The following is a 16,152-nucleotide window of genomic DNA, read 5'->3' as shown; positions in this document are numbered from 1 at the left end:
CAAAGTTTGTTTAAACTTTGCCTCTTATTTCATAAAATCCAGGTCACTCTTGCAATGCATCTTGCCAGGAAATTACCAAGGAAATAAAGACAGGACACTGTTCAAATTACTTACAGATTTGTGTATTTTATATTTAAATTTGTAAGGCATATGAAAAGAGTATATAGATTTTATGTCATAATTTTATTTATATATATATATATATATATATATATATATATTTGAAAATACAAAGTAGCAATTAGTAAAATTTAGTAAGCGACTGCTCAGCTATCATCCCCAATATATAAATTCAAAACTGAGAGAGGGAGGGGAAAGATATTATGTCTGTTCTCTAAAGAAGACAAATTAACACTCTGTATTTAATGCTGTTTACAAAAAACTGTGATAGGACATTTGCATCAGAACTCACAGTTGTGGTGTATAGGATGATGTTTGTATGTATGTAGTGTGTAGGATCAAAACATTGCAGATACAATATACCTGACACCTATTGTTACTGTAAGTAATGCTTTGTAAGAAAGTAGGTATATATTTCACATGGGCAAAGATGAATGACTATTCTGTAACAGTCTCTTCATGGATACAGATGTCATAATGGGCTATTTTTTAGCCATTTTCACATCTATTTTGTGCACACAGGCAAAATAGATCCAAAGGAAATTTCCAGATGACCCTATGACCAAAGCATTGCACTTCTACTCCTACTTGCCAGTTGAGGGCTTGCTCAGCAGAAAGCAGTTGGGGATGTACCTCCTCTCAGGCCAAACATCTCTAGTGGTGCACTCCCAGATGCCAGCTAGAAGATACTTCTCACCAGTACTGACTGCCTTGAACACAGATTCCTGCAAGGCTGGAGGGGCTCAGCAGGAGCAATGTCTATCTTGTCCCTGGTTAGATACTTCTCAGATCAGCTGTAAAGCTCTCAGTGATGAAGGCCTAAAAACTGGCCTGGGAAATTCAGTACACTGAAGCTCAACCAGCAGGAAAGAGTGAGAAAGGACTATTACTGTCTCAGCTCTTTTCATCCTCTTGGCTTTCAAAAATGGGAGTCACGGAACGACAGGAAAGAGCGACCCCACCTTAGTAGCTGGAAACAGATGTTTTCTCATTCCTTGTCTCTACAGTGACAAACAAGTCTCCCCCATCAAATATTTATTATTAGATGGTCTACAGGCCAGGCACAGTCTGTGTTCCCCTCTTTGACGGGGATCACCAGAACTGGAAGAGGCTCGGTGGATCGTGCAGCCTTGAGAAAGGAGAAGGCAGGATAAATACTGAAGAAGACTCATGTGATGTGCAAATGAGTTGTTCTTTGCGACCTGCTCTACAGGTCTCTAGCAGAGAGGAGAGGGCTTCTGGGAAGGCAGGTGTGGTCCCATCTACCAATTGGCCCTTCTCCTGGATAAACGAGGGTGCTGTGGGCATGCCAAGAGTTGGCTTGCAGCCCTCTGATACTTATGGAGAAGCAAACAGAAGCCTTTCCGGTAACTGAAATTTGGCAACAAATATGAAACAGAGATCAGAGGCAGCAATAATGACAAATATGTGTGAGAAACAGGACTATTTCTTCCCTGAATCCAGTAATATAGCATAAGTCACCAGTCTATAATTTTTCTATAATTGCGTGACCTACACTGTTCCCCTAACTTCAAAAAATGGTTTAATATTGATCCTTTACGTTGGAATGCAGTACACACATTTGTGTGTGCGTACATCTATACAAAGACACAAAAATATACATGTATAATTTAAGAATGAGCAAATAATGCTATATAATTACTGTAAAAGAAGGATTGGCCAGTGAAAGAACTTACGCTGCAGAGTATACAGGGTTTCCCCCCACCCCCCCCAATCTTGGCTGGTGCCCGCCTAAACCTCAGAAGTAAAGAAAAACAGAAGCATCTTCCATTTACTTCATTCTCTTTGCAACATCCAAATATGCATACTCAATTTCTTGATCAGCAGGACAAGTGTTTGTAAATTCATCTCTTGCATATGCATTGTTCAAGTATCTCGAAATCCCTGTCATTTCAGGTGGAAACTCAAAATTTCTGTATTTTTTTGCAACAACCTTTTAATAAAAGAAAAAAGAAAAAGATTACTAAACACATGATCTGCATAAAATAAATCTGCATAGTAGGGGCAAAGGAGAAAAAAAGACAGAAGACTTGGGACAAAGAAAGCTAGCTAACTAGCTAACCCACTCAAAAGGATTTATGTAGTATAAATACTCTGCTAGAGTTATGCCAGTAGACTACACCTCCTGGAGGAGATGGAGCTTAAAACAGCAGATGAACTAGCATAAACCAGAATTAACAGAATACTCTTACAGTAATAAACTGTCCCACAGATGGAAACTTTCACTGAAATAGAAAGGAGAAAAATAAAATACTAAATTTCACATGACTAGGGAAAACAGCTGTTACCTAGCGCTTCCCTGTGGGTCAGCGAGGATGGCTTGACATTCATCCTCCACCATCCTTTACACTTCCATCTGACATAACACACCCTTTGCAAGGGTGCTGTTGACCCCCTCTACCTGTTACATTTAGCTGTGTATGTGCCTGACCTCTGACAGGTGTGCCGTGGAGTGGGAGAATACTTGCGCTGTCTTGCTGTTGCCTGTGGACATGTTTCAACCATTAGGTCTCCTAGGATAGTTTTCACTTGTGAAGGTGTCATAAAACAAATCAATCTGCTCCTTCTCTGACAAAGTAGTAGTCAAAATTGCAACTTTCTGAAGTAACCTTGTTTGTATAGAAACCAGATGAATTTCCAAAGTGGCCTTTTCTCTTCCAGAGCCTGGCTGGCCCCAGCGCAGCCTAGGGCAGGCTCTAGCAAAGCCCAGACACCTTGGTACCCAGCACTGCTGGAGGAGTGTGGAGGCTCCACAGCCCTGCAAAAAGGGGCTGGGAGCCTTGGCTAGGAGGGTGCTGGGTCCCCAGCCAGTGTTACTGGTATTACTGGTGATGTTCAGCAAAGAAGGCATTTTGGGTTAAAGTTGGAGAGGTTCAGACTTCACCATTTGGTGGCTTCATGAATTGGCATGGACAAATATCATTTAATCTTATTATTCCATGGCACTCTGCATGTGAAATGCAAATAAAAACATTTCTCTACTGCACTGAAAATAGTACCTCACTTATTTAATACTTGTGTGATGCTTAGAGAGTGCAGTCCTGACCCAAATATGAAACCACATATTCCAATTGTAGAGTCCTCAACCCGAGGATCTTACTAGCTTTGCTCTAATAAAATGGCCTTGTGTATTAGCATTCATTGTCCCTACATTTAGACAGCTGCTGTGCAGCTTCAGAAAAGATACAGGATTCCTCTGCCTTCTAGAAGTGAACTTGGGCTTCTGTGTTTCCCTCCTTTTCAAAATGCTAAAACATAAATGCAAACCTTAATTATATGGAGCTTTGGTAGGAGGTTGCAATCTGCTAAGGTAAGCTCATCTCCATCCAGGAACTTCCGGCTGGAAACAGTGATCTCCTCGGTGCTGTAAGCATCAATTTCATCTGGCAAGGGGCTATTTAAGTAGTTGTCCAGCTTCCTCAGGGCTTTAAGCAAAGATTTTTCCAAATCTAGGTTAAGACAATAAAAATGTCATTCAAGATTGTACCAAGGTCTCTCTTGACACCCAGCAGACAGGCAATTCCTGCCTTCTGTCCCCTGGCACTAGTCCAGCTTGCAGACACCCCGCCATGCCAACTCCTGCAATTCCTTTATCCTAAGCTTAAAACCTAATGCTGGGATAACAGTTATAAGTAGCTCTGTTTGGTTCTGAGAAAACCAACCCAGATCTGTTTAGCCACAAACCGCTCCTGAAACACGTACAAGGGGTGTTTGTGCAGAGTGGCACGGCAGCATGGCCAGAGATGGTGAGGCTCAGGGCAACAGTGGCAAGGTGCCATGCTGGAGCGTACGGGAAACCTGCCTGTGAGTGCTGTGCTTTGCGCACAGTGTAGTGGGGTGGAGGCAGCAGAGGCTGGCAAGGGTGGCTGTGGTTTACCTAGGCTAGCGGTGCCAATGCGTGACTGTGACAAGGGGAGAAGGGAACAGCAAGGGGAACAGGGCTGTGAGCTGGAGGACAGAGAAGTTAATGCACAGTACTGAGGGTCCTACTCCAGATAAGTGCATGGGAAGGTAGAGCCATGGGGTTAGAGCCTTCATTACTGACACAAACAGAAGAGAAAGGCAACGGGAGGATGGCGAGTGACAGACCTGAAGCTAGGGTCCTACTTCAAGCAGGCAGTGCTTGTAGCAGAGGCACAGGGAAGGTGCAGTGTTAGAGGCCTGGGAGCTGAAGAACATGGGAGGAGCGGGAGCTGGTGTTCCCATGTTGACAGCGGTACCTAAGCAAACTAACTTTGGGAATCTCCAACTAAGAGAGGGAACAGACCCAGATTTCCAAAGCTTTTATGTTCTGGGAAACAACTGCTTACTCTAAGTTGCAAATGGGATACCCACAGAACAGTATGCTAAATTGTACTGTCTAATTTGTTCCAGAAACTACCAGAGCCAATGAAAGGACTATATAGCACATACTTTCATTAGCATCTTTTCTTGGGTTCTTTATAAACGCAGAGAATTTTGCAAACACATCATTTCCTGCAGAGTTAGACTCAGGGTGGTTTGGTGCAAGTTTGGGATACCTGAGGAATTAAAAGAAACAAAAAAAATGTTATGCAACTAGCCACATTTTTTTAATCTCCAGTAATTTTTTAATATACCTCATTTAAACTGCAGCATCGCCCCCTTGCAAACAACATATGATTACACAGAGCTTCCGGAGCGAATCATCCTAAACTAAGGATCGCTTGCCAAGTATGGCCTCTGGCCCATACCTAAACCATGTGGCTCACTTCCTTTTCCAAAGGGAGACAAGAAATGGAGGGCAGCTGCTGTCCTCAGGGAGAAACGGTGCATGGGTGGGAGATAAGATGCTGCTGGTGGTGGGAGAGCTAGTTTTGGGAGTAATGGAAGAGCTGCCGGGGTGGGGAAGGACAAATCCCAAACCCAGCCCCTGGTGTGTACTGAGGTTGGCCCACTAGCCACTCAGAACAAGCATTGACAGTCTTTGCCCCAGGACTCCTAGGACATAGGTGGCTTTCACTAGTGTTTTAACTACTTGTTCCCAGTAAGCGCAATTTGTACAGTGTGAAGAGGAAACCTCAAATACACACAAATGGAGGAACAGAGGTCAGATTTCTGTAATGGTATGCAGGTTTCTGCATATACTTGCTGCAGCAGGGTGGATTTCATGCCTTGGGAATGACTGTAGTGGCATAACATAAACGTGGGCTAAAGGTGAAGGCAGTGGGAAGAGCGCAACCAGCAGCCTGGGGCAAACCCCGGGGCCAGCCCTTCTGCAGCACCAGGCCTCGGCTGTGTTTCACTTCCCTCCGAGTCGCCGCTCCCAACAGGTTCAACTGCAGTGGCCCCTCCTCAGCTTCCCACCCTCATTATAACTCAGGAAGCTAATCAAGGGCTCAGTCCGCTGAAATCAAAGGGGACTCTGCCCCTGACCTGTGCCAAGGGCCAGGAGGTGCTAAAAGCAAAAGAAGTGGCTGGGGATACAGTACCGGGGCGGCGCTAACTTTTCTTCCAAGAACTCCTCAATCTTATTGACATCGGTTTTCACTTCACCGTCAAATGTCATGAAGGGAGGGTTCGTTCCCGGGGCCAGGTTCTGCAAGTCCGCGGGTTTTCTAATGGGAGGAAGGAGACTGGGTTAATCACAACAGGAACTACATTTTCAATTTCTATACTTAATTGCAATGAACTGTTTCAGCTTTGGAATGCCAGATTAATATCTGTCTTACATATAAATAAAACATAGCCAGCTGCCTCACACTGGGGTGGTGAGAATTAGCTAGCCCATACCTGAATGTGCTCTGAAAAGCTAAAACTGCAGTCTTATGTTACAGAGACCTACTACAAAACAGATTAAAATCTCAAATGCTTCGAAGGAGTTAGTCCACTTTCTATTAGTGAACATTAAAGAGGAGTCAGGCATACAAACTGCTGTCATAACACCGAGGCACAGTGCAAATAGCGTCTGCTGATCTGTCAGAAGAGATCCACCCTTTAAAATCACCGCTTTGGTAAAGCTTCTCTGAAAAATGACAACTCCTACTGCAGCCTCACCTTTTCAGATCCACGGTTGTGACATTAAATATGACACCTTTTAGCCACAGAATCATGAAGAGTCGCTGAGAGAATGGGCAATTTCCAATACTTTCCCCATCACTGCCAGCCTACAATAAAAAAAAAAAAGTATGTATATATCTATAATAGTGAATTTTGATAGCAGATAGAGTAAAAAAGCAGAAAATCCAGATCTGCAGTGAGTATGTTTAACACATTAGTTGTCTCTACTCATATGTACTTTCACAGTTTCTTTACACCCTTCTCCCAAAATGCACATAGATATGATGAATAGTCCTGTCATCTTGGACATTAATGTGTAAAGAATGTTTTCATAAGTTGAAAAACAAAATTGGAATCACAGCATTCTTTCCAAGGGTAAAAGTCTCCGCCTCATTTGTCTAAGTGTACATAAATCTACCTAAATCATTGCAAGATTAAAAAAGTTTAAATCAGTTTACGATCACAGGAAACAGGTATAAAAAGATTTACCAGCATAAATTGAAAAGTAATGCCTGAAGCACTTAAGGGAATAAACAGAATAAATCAAATAATAAAGTGTTTTAAACCGAACAACTGCAGGGGCCCAGGGAGAGGGAAGGAAGTTGCACAACGGCCTTGCTTCGACTGAACGCGCGAGTCCCGGCGCCTGGCTGAACTGCGGGCTAGTGGAGCACGAACGCCACGTAACTACAGCTAGCAGCCGAGGGGAACGCGAAGCGGGGGAGAGGGGCACGCGGTTGCCCCGCGGCTGAGGCGCAGGCCACCTCCTAGTTCTACACGCAGAGCTCCCACTTCTCACACTTAAGCGTGACTGCGCCCGAGTCACGCAACCTCGCTGCCTCCGTGCACCTGTAATGATGATCTTTCACTTCGGCTAAGCAAATCCTCACCCGTTAGGGTAAAGCACAGAGGCTGCAGCTCACCACACGTGTCACCGCAGAAGCATTGCTCTAATTTACTTCGTATTGCATTTTGCTTAGAGGTTGCATTAGATTGAGGTGAAGCCTTGTGTAGTTGCCATTGGCTACGCTAGGCTTTACACGATGGTGCTGCAAGAGATGAGAGGTCTGATTTTTCAGGCTTTTCTTATGATTCTCCGAAAGTGTGCACTTTTAAAACTTGCTTCAACAATACAAAATTAAAAAATCAAGTGTGCCATTTACTTAGTTAATGGGTTAGTTCATTATGTTTGTAGGTGGTTTCATATAACCAAATGACATGCAGTAATGAAACCAGTTCTGCTTGCTCTTTCACCTTTCTCTATGCTATCAAATTAATCTCAAAGAGAGCAAAAAGTTTTCCATATACAACATAACTGTTAGATTGTTTTAAAAACCTCACCTTCACAAAGAGCTCTATGTCTGGAAATGAGCATCTAGTCTGGAGTGAGCAGTTTTCTGCCATGGAGCTCGAGGAAAGTAAGAGGAATGATCCTCGTCTGGCTTGATAAAAGCTCTCACTCTCCCTATCAACCTGACGGAGTCTCCTCGGATAACTTTCTGCTTCTTTCTGCTTTTGCAATTGTGAAACTACTGGCTTTTGTGGTAACAAAAAACAAAACAGCCTATTGCCTTATTCACTGCCTGGGAATAAAAGCTTTCAGAAATGCTAAAAAAGCCAGACCACTGTATTAGCTAGTCTTGTTTTGTAGGTGGCAAAAATGAGAGCTGGTCATAAAAGCTACTCTTGTATTTTCCCTCCTACTCAGAGCACTGCTTTGTAGTGCTGTATAGTTTACAACAAGAATGATATTTGGCTGAAAACCACTGTGTATTTCATAAGAATGAGATGACTGCCAATGCTACTAGCATGTGCAATTCAAAACAGTACTAAATATATGACACCATCATTTTTTTTTTCTCAAAGAATGTTAACATATATCCTATCTGCTATGCAATGTGTGGCAAAACCTGGTGTAAAATCATGCTGCAGCCTGTGCCCGGTCCCAGTTGCTGTGCAAGGAGGGAGGCAGTTGTGGCACCGAGCTGCCCGTGGTGGGAACCTGCTCCCATCCAGGGTGCTCTTGGCTCTGCCATGCCACGTGGCGGGAAGCCTCCAACCTAACCATTGGGTTGGGATCGGGACTTCCCAAGACCTAGAACAAACACTGGTCCAGGAGAAATGGTAGGACAGAAAAATCAATATATTAAGTATTCATTTATAAAAACAGATGTTCTCAGCCATAATAATGCAGAGTTACACAAGAAATGAAAAATCAGCTATTCAGGGCATGAAGGAGATATTAGTTCCATGTATGTACATAATGTTTGAGTGTCCTGGGCAAAGAAATGCCACATGTGATGCTTTCACTGCATCATGATCCGTAGAGGCTTTTCAGATGGAAAGTAGCATTAACACTGTAAGGTGTAAAATCATTCAGTGTATACTGTGGGATCTTAAATAATTTATTACAGAGGAATTTAAACCATTAACCTAAGTCAGTAAAGAAATAATCTTACCCTAAGAGTTTGCTACGTTTGGGAATTACAGCACATGTGTCTAGAAAAGCAGTTCCTATAAATAATTTGACATTTTCATTCATTCAACCTTTATTAGGGAAAAATAAATTATCTCCTCAGGGTTAACGTACCATTCAGAGGGCTATGTGATCAAGAGTGACAGCAGGATGAACTTTTCCCATTCAATTACTATGTTCTCCTGAACATTAAGTACTAAAATTTTGGCTCTAACTTTTCCTGCTGGAGCTAAGGAAACGTGGCCGTTGTTTTGTTTTGTCCCATATTGCCTTGGTGACAGTAAATTTCAGGAAGTTAGACACAGCAGTTCCAGTCCGCTTTTCTGGGGATATGTCCATAAGGTAGAGTCAGAGATCCAGATCCAGACAGACACGTTACCATGACAAATATAGAAGCGAAGCAGACAATGTGTCCCAAATTGCTATTAAACTGGAGTGACAAATAGACTATCAGGAAGCTGAGGACTACCAGCAGCCTTGGAGAGGTTACAGAAGAAACTGCATGTCTTGTTTCTAAGTGCAAACTTTTTAAGCATCTCACCACTATTTGGGAAGAAAATTTACTTCAGCACTACTGTTTTTTTTTCTCTTTTTGCAATGGATAAAATAGCCAACAGCCAATCTCTCATCCTTTTCTCTTTATGACTCTGCTAGCAACCTATAACAAAGAGTAAGTCACTTGAACACTGAAGAAATGAATGAGAGATTAAGCATTGCTCCAACCAGCAGCGCTCCAACAGACTGCTCTAACTGTTAAGATGATAGTTCATTTGGGGTTTTTGAAGTGCTTTTATTGGCCAGTCCTGCTGGCGTTAAACACCCCTCTAAAGTCCAAGAGGCTGCTGATCTTTACATTTTGAGCTGTCTCCCTATCCCACAACAAACAGGGGATTTAAATCATGTCATACCATCCGAGTTGCATTCTGTGCAATGCAGGGAGCCCAGTCTCCAGCGAGCACAGCTGAGGGCACCTACCCAGCCTTGCTGTCCCCTGTGGTTACAGGAACCACTTTGCTTTGCAGCAGAAGGGAGGCAGCGGTCACTCAGGCAGCCAGAGCCATGAAGCAGGTGAGCAACATCTAGTTTTAGGAGGTTGAAAGCCATTTGGTCTCCTGAGAGCTGAACTCTGGGCAGGAGATGGAGGGAGGACAAACCGCCAGAGTTTCTACTAGCCCCAGTGGGGGACAGATAATGCTCAATTTCTTTCCAATCTACAAACCTGGAGGCAAGTGACAGAAAAAATATGGTAGCCCACACAATAGCACAAGCTGCTACTTAACCTTTGCTTGGCGCAACAACAGCAAGTAGTCCCTGCTGAAGTGACCGCGAAGATCTCAAACACCAAATCAGACTCAGCACTTGACATGTTTTGACCCAGCAGCAAAAAGATACTGCAGTCAGTTTTGTGTAACCTTAGCTGAACATGCTGAACAGCCCAGAATATGACTACTCTGGCCTAGCAAGGAAACCAGGGTGAATACAGCCAGCTAAAATTACTTCAACATCCATTCTGGCTTACAAGAAACAACACTGTTCTCATAACTCAGCTCATCTAATCCAGGGAGCTACAATTCCTACCGGATAGAAAAGCATTCATTACACATACCAAAGGTCTTCATTCAAGTTTCCAAGCAGAGGGTCTGCCTTGTTGACACCCACACTCAAAAATCATGACTCAGGACACTGAAATAGCTTGATAGCTCTGGATTCAGCAGCACAATAGCTGAATGATGCCATCATCATATGACAGTGTACTTTCCAATAACGGGTAGCCTTTTATTTTTTAATACAGAAGTGAGAGTGTGTCTCAGTATCTTACCTTGCAGGAACATGATACAGCAGTGAGAGAATCAGAAAAGGCCTGCCCATCCATTTGCTAAAATACTAAAAAGAGGACAGCACAGCTATCCCAGGAGCAAAACTCCCTCCCCAAAGCCTTTCAGGGATATATTACAATGAGCTGGGATCAATACATGCACCAATTTAACTAACTTCCTCACCCTTGTGTTTTGTGATGACCCAAGGTGAAATCTTAATTCCAGTGAGGTCAAAGGGAGTCTTGGTGTTGCTTCAGCGGAAGATTGTGTTTCCAAACTGATTATAATCTTAATGACCAGGTAAATAGTGGTGTAATTGCAAGCTGACCTTCACCTGCAACTGGTGGGATATTCTCTTAACATCCAAGCCTTGCTGGCGAAGCAGGCAAAGTCACAAACACTCATGCCTGGTTTTTTATGCTGTTCTGCTACTTCAATGCATGCCTAACCAGTGTCTTGAATAAGTGGCATTTACATTTTAATTGTGATCAGTCAGGGGGTCAATATGCTATTTTTTTAGTAACACTGGGATTTAATGAGTTCATTAATCAAACAATTACGACAGCCATTGCTGCAGATGAGAAACATTTCAAGCTGTGCATAGAAGCTTTCTTTCAGAGGTAGGCAGGGGGTTGTATACTGTGACAGTAACAACTTATTAGACCTCTCTGTAATCATGTGCCATTACTTAATGGGATTATTAGCCACCACTCCCTGCTTGCATTAATTTTTCACTGTTCCACACTTTCTTTGGGTTTTCTTTTTCTTATTTTTTGTTTGATTTGTGAGCATGTGTGTGTATGCACATGTGTGTTGTGTCTTACTCAAAGATACCAAAAAGGGGAAAAAGCTCTCCACACCCTTCTTTCCACTAGTGCTTAAGCTCACAGGCATAAGCACCATCACGTCTTAAGCTAATTTCATGAGGTAGCCAGACCTTATGCACAAGATATTAAATAGGGTCACAAAAGAACCATATTCATCTCTTGGGGCTGCTGCCGCTTTGATTCAGCTGCTCTGCTTTTCTGAGTTGCCTCAGCACCCTTATCTATAGCAAAAAGATAGTGCCTTTAGTTGCTCTGCCTCTGGAACTGGTATCAGAATTTGTTTTGTAACAGTTTCTGTCTAAACTTCTCAGGAATCTTTTTTTTTTTAAGGTTTGACCTCAAATGTTTTGTGCATCCAAAATTTTGATGAGAGTGGAATTTATTTTTCTCAAATTTTTTATTTCCTTCTGAAGGTTTGAGGGGGAAAATATTTCAAGAAAGAGCAGAGAAGGCTTTTTTGTTTGTTTTTATATAATTACATACCCTACAACAGAAAGGAGGACAGGCAGCACAACTTTTTCATCCCTCAAGCTGAACTCCAATTCCATTTTTTTTTCCTTCGATGCAAGGGAGCTATGTTACCTCTTTTCCTGTATTTACTCTCGCTAAAAGGCAGGTTTATGCAGCAAGTGGAGCAGAACCACTGCCTACTTGGAAGGAAAGAGCTGTCCAGCTGGGAACACCCTCATGTGTCTGCCTCCTTCCTATTCCGCTCAGCCAGTGATCTCAGGCTTAACTGGAATTTTCCTGCAAGTGCCGTGTTTGATCCCCAGCTATCAGACAGCTTTTGTGTGTTCATCCTTCTCATACCACCCTCACAGCTCTCCTTTCCTTTTCACGTTGCATTTGGTGTCCCATCAAAGAAAAGCAGCAAAAGCACGAGGCTCAAAACTACCGCCTGAAAAACTAGGAGCAGTTTGCGAGCTTGGGTCAGAAGCAGGAAGCTGCCATGAAATGAGCCCGGGTGCAACTTTCGAGAACAGCAGCTGTTTTGCTTTAATTCCTCCCGGGGACGTGCTCGTCCTGCATGGCTAAACTGAGCCGGTCGCGTGCTGGTGCCCACTGCCACTCCACGCAGCTCTGCGCGTGCAACGGGAACTCGGTGTCCAGCGCTGCTACCCCACCGGGGATGCCTGTCACCCACCTGAGGGGGCTAAGGAGAAAGTGGAGGGGTCTGCCCACATGTCCCCTCCTTCCAACCCTGAGACAAAACCCCACTGCCCTCTGCTTCACCGTAATGCCTTCAAGCCATTTTTTAAGAGTCTGGTCATGCATGCACCATAACTTCCTGAAATGAAATAGTCCTCAAATTTCTTAAAAACAATACCAGAAGCATCTCCTTATCACTGAAGGTAAATTATTTACATGGCCAGTCACTTGGCGGTTGCTGCACCATTTAACTGCTTCCTGCAGAGCTGACAAGTTGGCCAGGGCTTTGTGGTTGTGGTTAATGCTCCTTCCACTCAAGCCGCGTGGCCCAAACCCATCACACTGAAGTGCAAGTGGGAGATGAACCCAGCCATTTTTCTTTCCCTGTTTGCATGCATTCAAAGCAGGTCTCAAATCATGATATTATCTCACATTATCATGATTTGAAATGACAAAAATCCTAGAGTTACTTTTATCAGTGTGGAATCTTTGTTTTAAGGGCAGGGGGGAAAGCGTTTTCACTAAAGACCTTTTACAAGGAGTCCTCATCACCCATAAGTTTCACAGATTTGGAGAAATAATGCTGACAAGACCATAGGCAGAGAGACAGAAAGCAGTATGGACAGAGGGGAACCTCCTGAGGTTCAATAAGGGCAAGTGCAGAGTCCTGCACCTAGGGAAAAATAACCCTAGACACCAGTACAAGCTGGGGGCTGACCTGCTGGGGAGCAGCTCTGCAGAGAAGGACCTGGGAGTGCTGGTGGATGACAAGTTGACCATGAGCCAGCAATGTGCCCCTGTGGCCAAGAAGGCCAAAGGTCTCCTGGGGTACATTAGGAAGAGTGCTGTCCGCAGATCGAGGGAGGTGATCCTGCCCCTCTACTCAGCCCTGGGGAGGCCTCATCTCAAGGACTGTGTCCAGTTCTGGGCTCCCCAGTCCAAGAGAGACACAGAGCTACTGGAGAGAGTCCAACGTAGGGCTACAAAGATGATCTGAGGGCTGGAGCACCTGCCCTATGGGGAACGGCTGTGAGAGCTGGGCCTCTTCAGCCTGGGGAAGAGAAGCCTGAGGGGGGATCTTATCAGTGTGTACAAGTACCTGAAGGGAGGGTGTCCAGGGGACTGGGACAAACTCTTTTCAGTCGATCCATGTGACAGGACAAGAGGCAATGGGCAGAAATTGAAGCACAGGAAGTTCCGTCCGACCGTGAGGGGGAATTTCTTCCCTGTGAGAGTGACGGAGCACTGGCACAGATTACCCAGAGAGGTTGTGGAGTCTCCTTCTCTGGAGATCTTCAAGGCCCACCTGGATGCAACCCTGTCTAACATGCTGTAGGTGACCCTGCTGAGCAGCAGGGTTGGACTAGATGATCTCCGGAGGTCCCTTCCAACCGTACCGATTCTATGATTCTATTCTATGATTCTATGACTGCACTCTCATACTCCCACTAGCACAAAGACAGCCTTCAGCCTCGACACAGGTCCTAAGAGACCCACATATTAGGCTGCAGGGTAACAGAGATTTTTTTAGACATCAGTCTTGTTATGTTGGTGTTTTGTGACAGATACATTGTTTTACTTCAAAAAAAAAAAATCTTTGAAGGTACAAAACTTGATTTTTTTGATGTCTGCTACAGTATTCATGCAGATTACTATAGTGCCATAGTGCTGAAAAATACAAAAATTTTCAGTATCAGTTTTGTAAAAATGCAATAAAAATATAGTTGCAAGTTGTTCTGATTCAACAAAAGCAACTATAATGCACTGCAATAACATATGATAATGTGCTACAATAACATATGATGCATGCTGATGCTCATAGAAGCACCACAGATATGTCATTTGGGTAAGCTCATGTTCAAACTACAGGTTTTCTTGAGGAGGAGAGAGATTACATGGAATTTTCTCTATTTAAACACCATGTTCATTTTGTGGCCTAGGGCTAGGGCATATACACCCAAAGACTGAATTTTACAGAACTGTTTGGATGCCACCTACTGGACTCGAAATGAAAATCTTTTGACTTCTGCTCCTGCAGTGATGAGCAGTGGCAATGTCAGATGTTATCACATCAAGAGAGGTTTTGCCTTAGAGAAAAGTCTGCAGACTCCGACCCTCAATATTACCTCAGATACTGAATTAGTACTTTCAGGTTAAGTTTTAAGATAAAGTATCCCAGCCTTCTGTAATTTAAAATACATTTTAAATGGACAGAAAGTAAACATTTCTCCACTAATTATTTTAGTACTTTTAAACAAACATGTAGTTCTGCCCATTTGCTAATATCAAGCATTTAAAACAGATGTTTCCAGCTGCTGTTTAATTTCTCCACTGAACTGCAGAAATGTTCATATTCAGAATGTTGGTGGTGGTTGGGATTCCTGCACATAAATTGTATTTTGGTACTTAGTAGTGTGGACTCTTGCTCTGTGTGAGATCCCCAATAGTGAACCTCAGTGTAGACACTTCAGGAGAAATCTCTCTCTCTCTCTCATTTGTTTTTTGTTTGCTTGTTTTCAAACAAACTGAGCACCCCAATCTCTGACGAGTACCATGAAGATTTTTGTCTTAAAAATAATATTTCTGAATATAAAGAGAAATTTAAGAACATGTATCCAATTTTTTATTTTCAACAGTATTTCAGGGTTTAGAGAACACAAACCATTATCATCCATACTTTGAAGAACGACAACTTTGCAAGCTCAACAACACAGTTTTTGTCCTAAATCCTAATTAAGCTTTCATGTTAAGAAGGCAACAGTAAATATAACTACAAGCATTCTGCTAAAAATAGCTGCTTTCTCTTTTTATGGTGACAAAATAAAAAAAGAAAAACAGTAGAGGGAAAAGGGAGGGGAGCAAGTACACTAAAATCTTCTCTCTAAAGAATGAGGGGCTGTTTTGGCTTTGCCCATCCTCTGCTGAAGCTGGAAGTCTGCCTGTACTGAGTCAAGTGCAACCGGGACGAACTATGAGCGCTCTCCTTCCAATAATACTAACATCTGGTACTGTACCAGAACAATGTCTATGGTGAAGTAGGAAGCATGGCCCCATCCCACATGGGCAGGAATAATCTTCTCTATCCTCCACCCCTAGTGCAGGAAGGACAAGTTAGGACTTGGAAGATTACCACAGCTGCAGCCTTCAGCTGCATCGCAGACAAACTCCCACTCTGCACTCCCCTCGGAGCACATATTTGGGTTGTTCAGGATGTGATCTCAGTAGTGAGATCATTAGATGCAAGACTGAAAGGATCCTAATGACCACTCATCCAAATTAACACCCATGCTGGCAAGCTGCAGGGTGTATTACAGGACATGCAAAATCAGCCATCTGGAGAGTCAGCAGAAAAATGGACCTTGGGGCTTCTGAATGTCTCCCACTCTCTCCCCTTCATCCTACTCCTCTTTCAAACCACAGTCTGTGTGTTAGGGAACACATAGCTTTTAAACAGGTAAGTAGACTCACCAACTGCAAATGGAAGGATGGGTCTTTTGAATTTTCTATCTGCTAAAGTTTGTATCCTGTCGAATGGCAACCTGAAATGCAGCTAGTTACACTGGATCAAGTGGATTTAATTTTGTTGTCAAAATAAAACAGCTTTTGATTGCAACTCCTGTGCACCCATAGGTGAGAAGTGACAATAAAAAAATAAAGCATTGATCCACTTTACATCCTAATGATCCAGGCTGCAAATAGACACACTTTGGTAAGAGAATGTGAT

At 43.3% G+C, this 16,152-nt stretch overlaps 1 protein-coding gene across 1 annotated transcript in view; it reads right to left on the bottom strand.

The window, feature by feature from the left end:
* Positions 1-240: 240 nt before the first annotated feature.
* CLIC6 (chloride intracellular channel 6) overlaps positions 241-16,152 on the bottom strand; it is a 29,625-nt gene continuing 13,713 nt past the window's right edge. The window contains exons 2-6 of the mRNA XM_062575971.1: positions 6,157-6,266; positions 5,592-5,717; positions 4,555-4,661; positions 3,409-3,590; positions 241-2,074 (exon numbers count right to left, since the gene is read on the bottom strand). Of these exons, the coding sequence (XP_062431955.1) occupies positions 1,913-2,074; positions 3,409-3,590; positions 4,555-4,661; positions 5,592-5,717; positions 6,157-6,266 (687 nt within the window). The 3' untranslated portion in view covers positions 241-1,912. The remainder of the gene's footprint in view (positions 2,075-3,408; positions 3,591-4,554; positions 4,662-5,591; positions 5,718-6,156; positions 6,267-16,152) is intronic.

This window comes from Rhea pennata, chromosome 1 (genome assembly GCF_028389875.1).
Source record: "Rhea pennata isolate bPtePen1 chromosome 1, bPtePen1.pri, whole genome shotgun sequence".
NCBI classification, from domain to species: Eukaryota; Metazoa; Chordata; class Aves; order Rheiformes; family Rheidae; genus Rhea; species Rhea pennata.
This window is presented reverse-complemented; position numbering and strand designations above follow the sequence as displayed.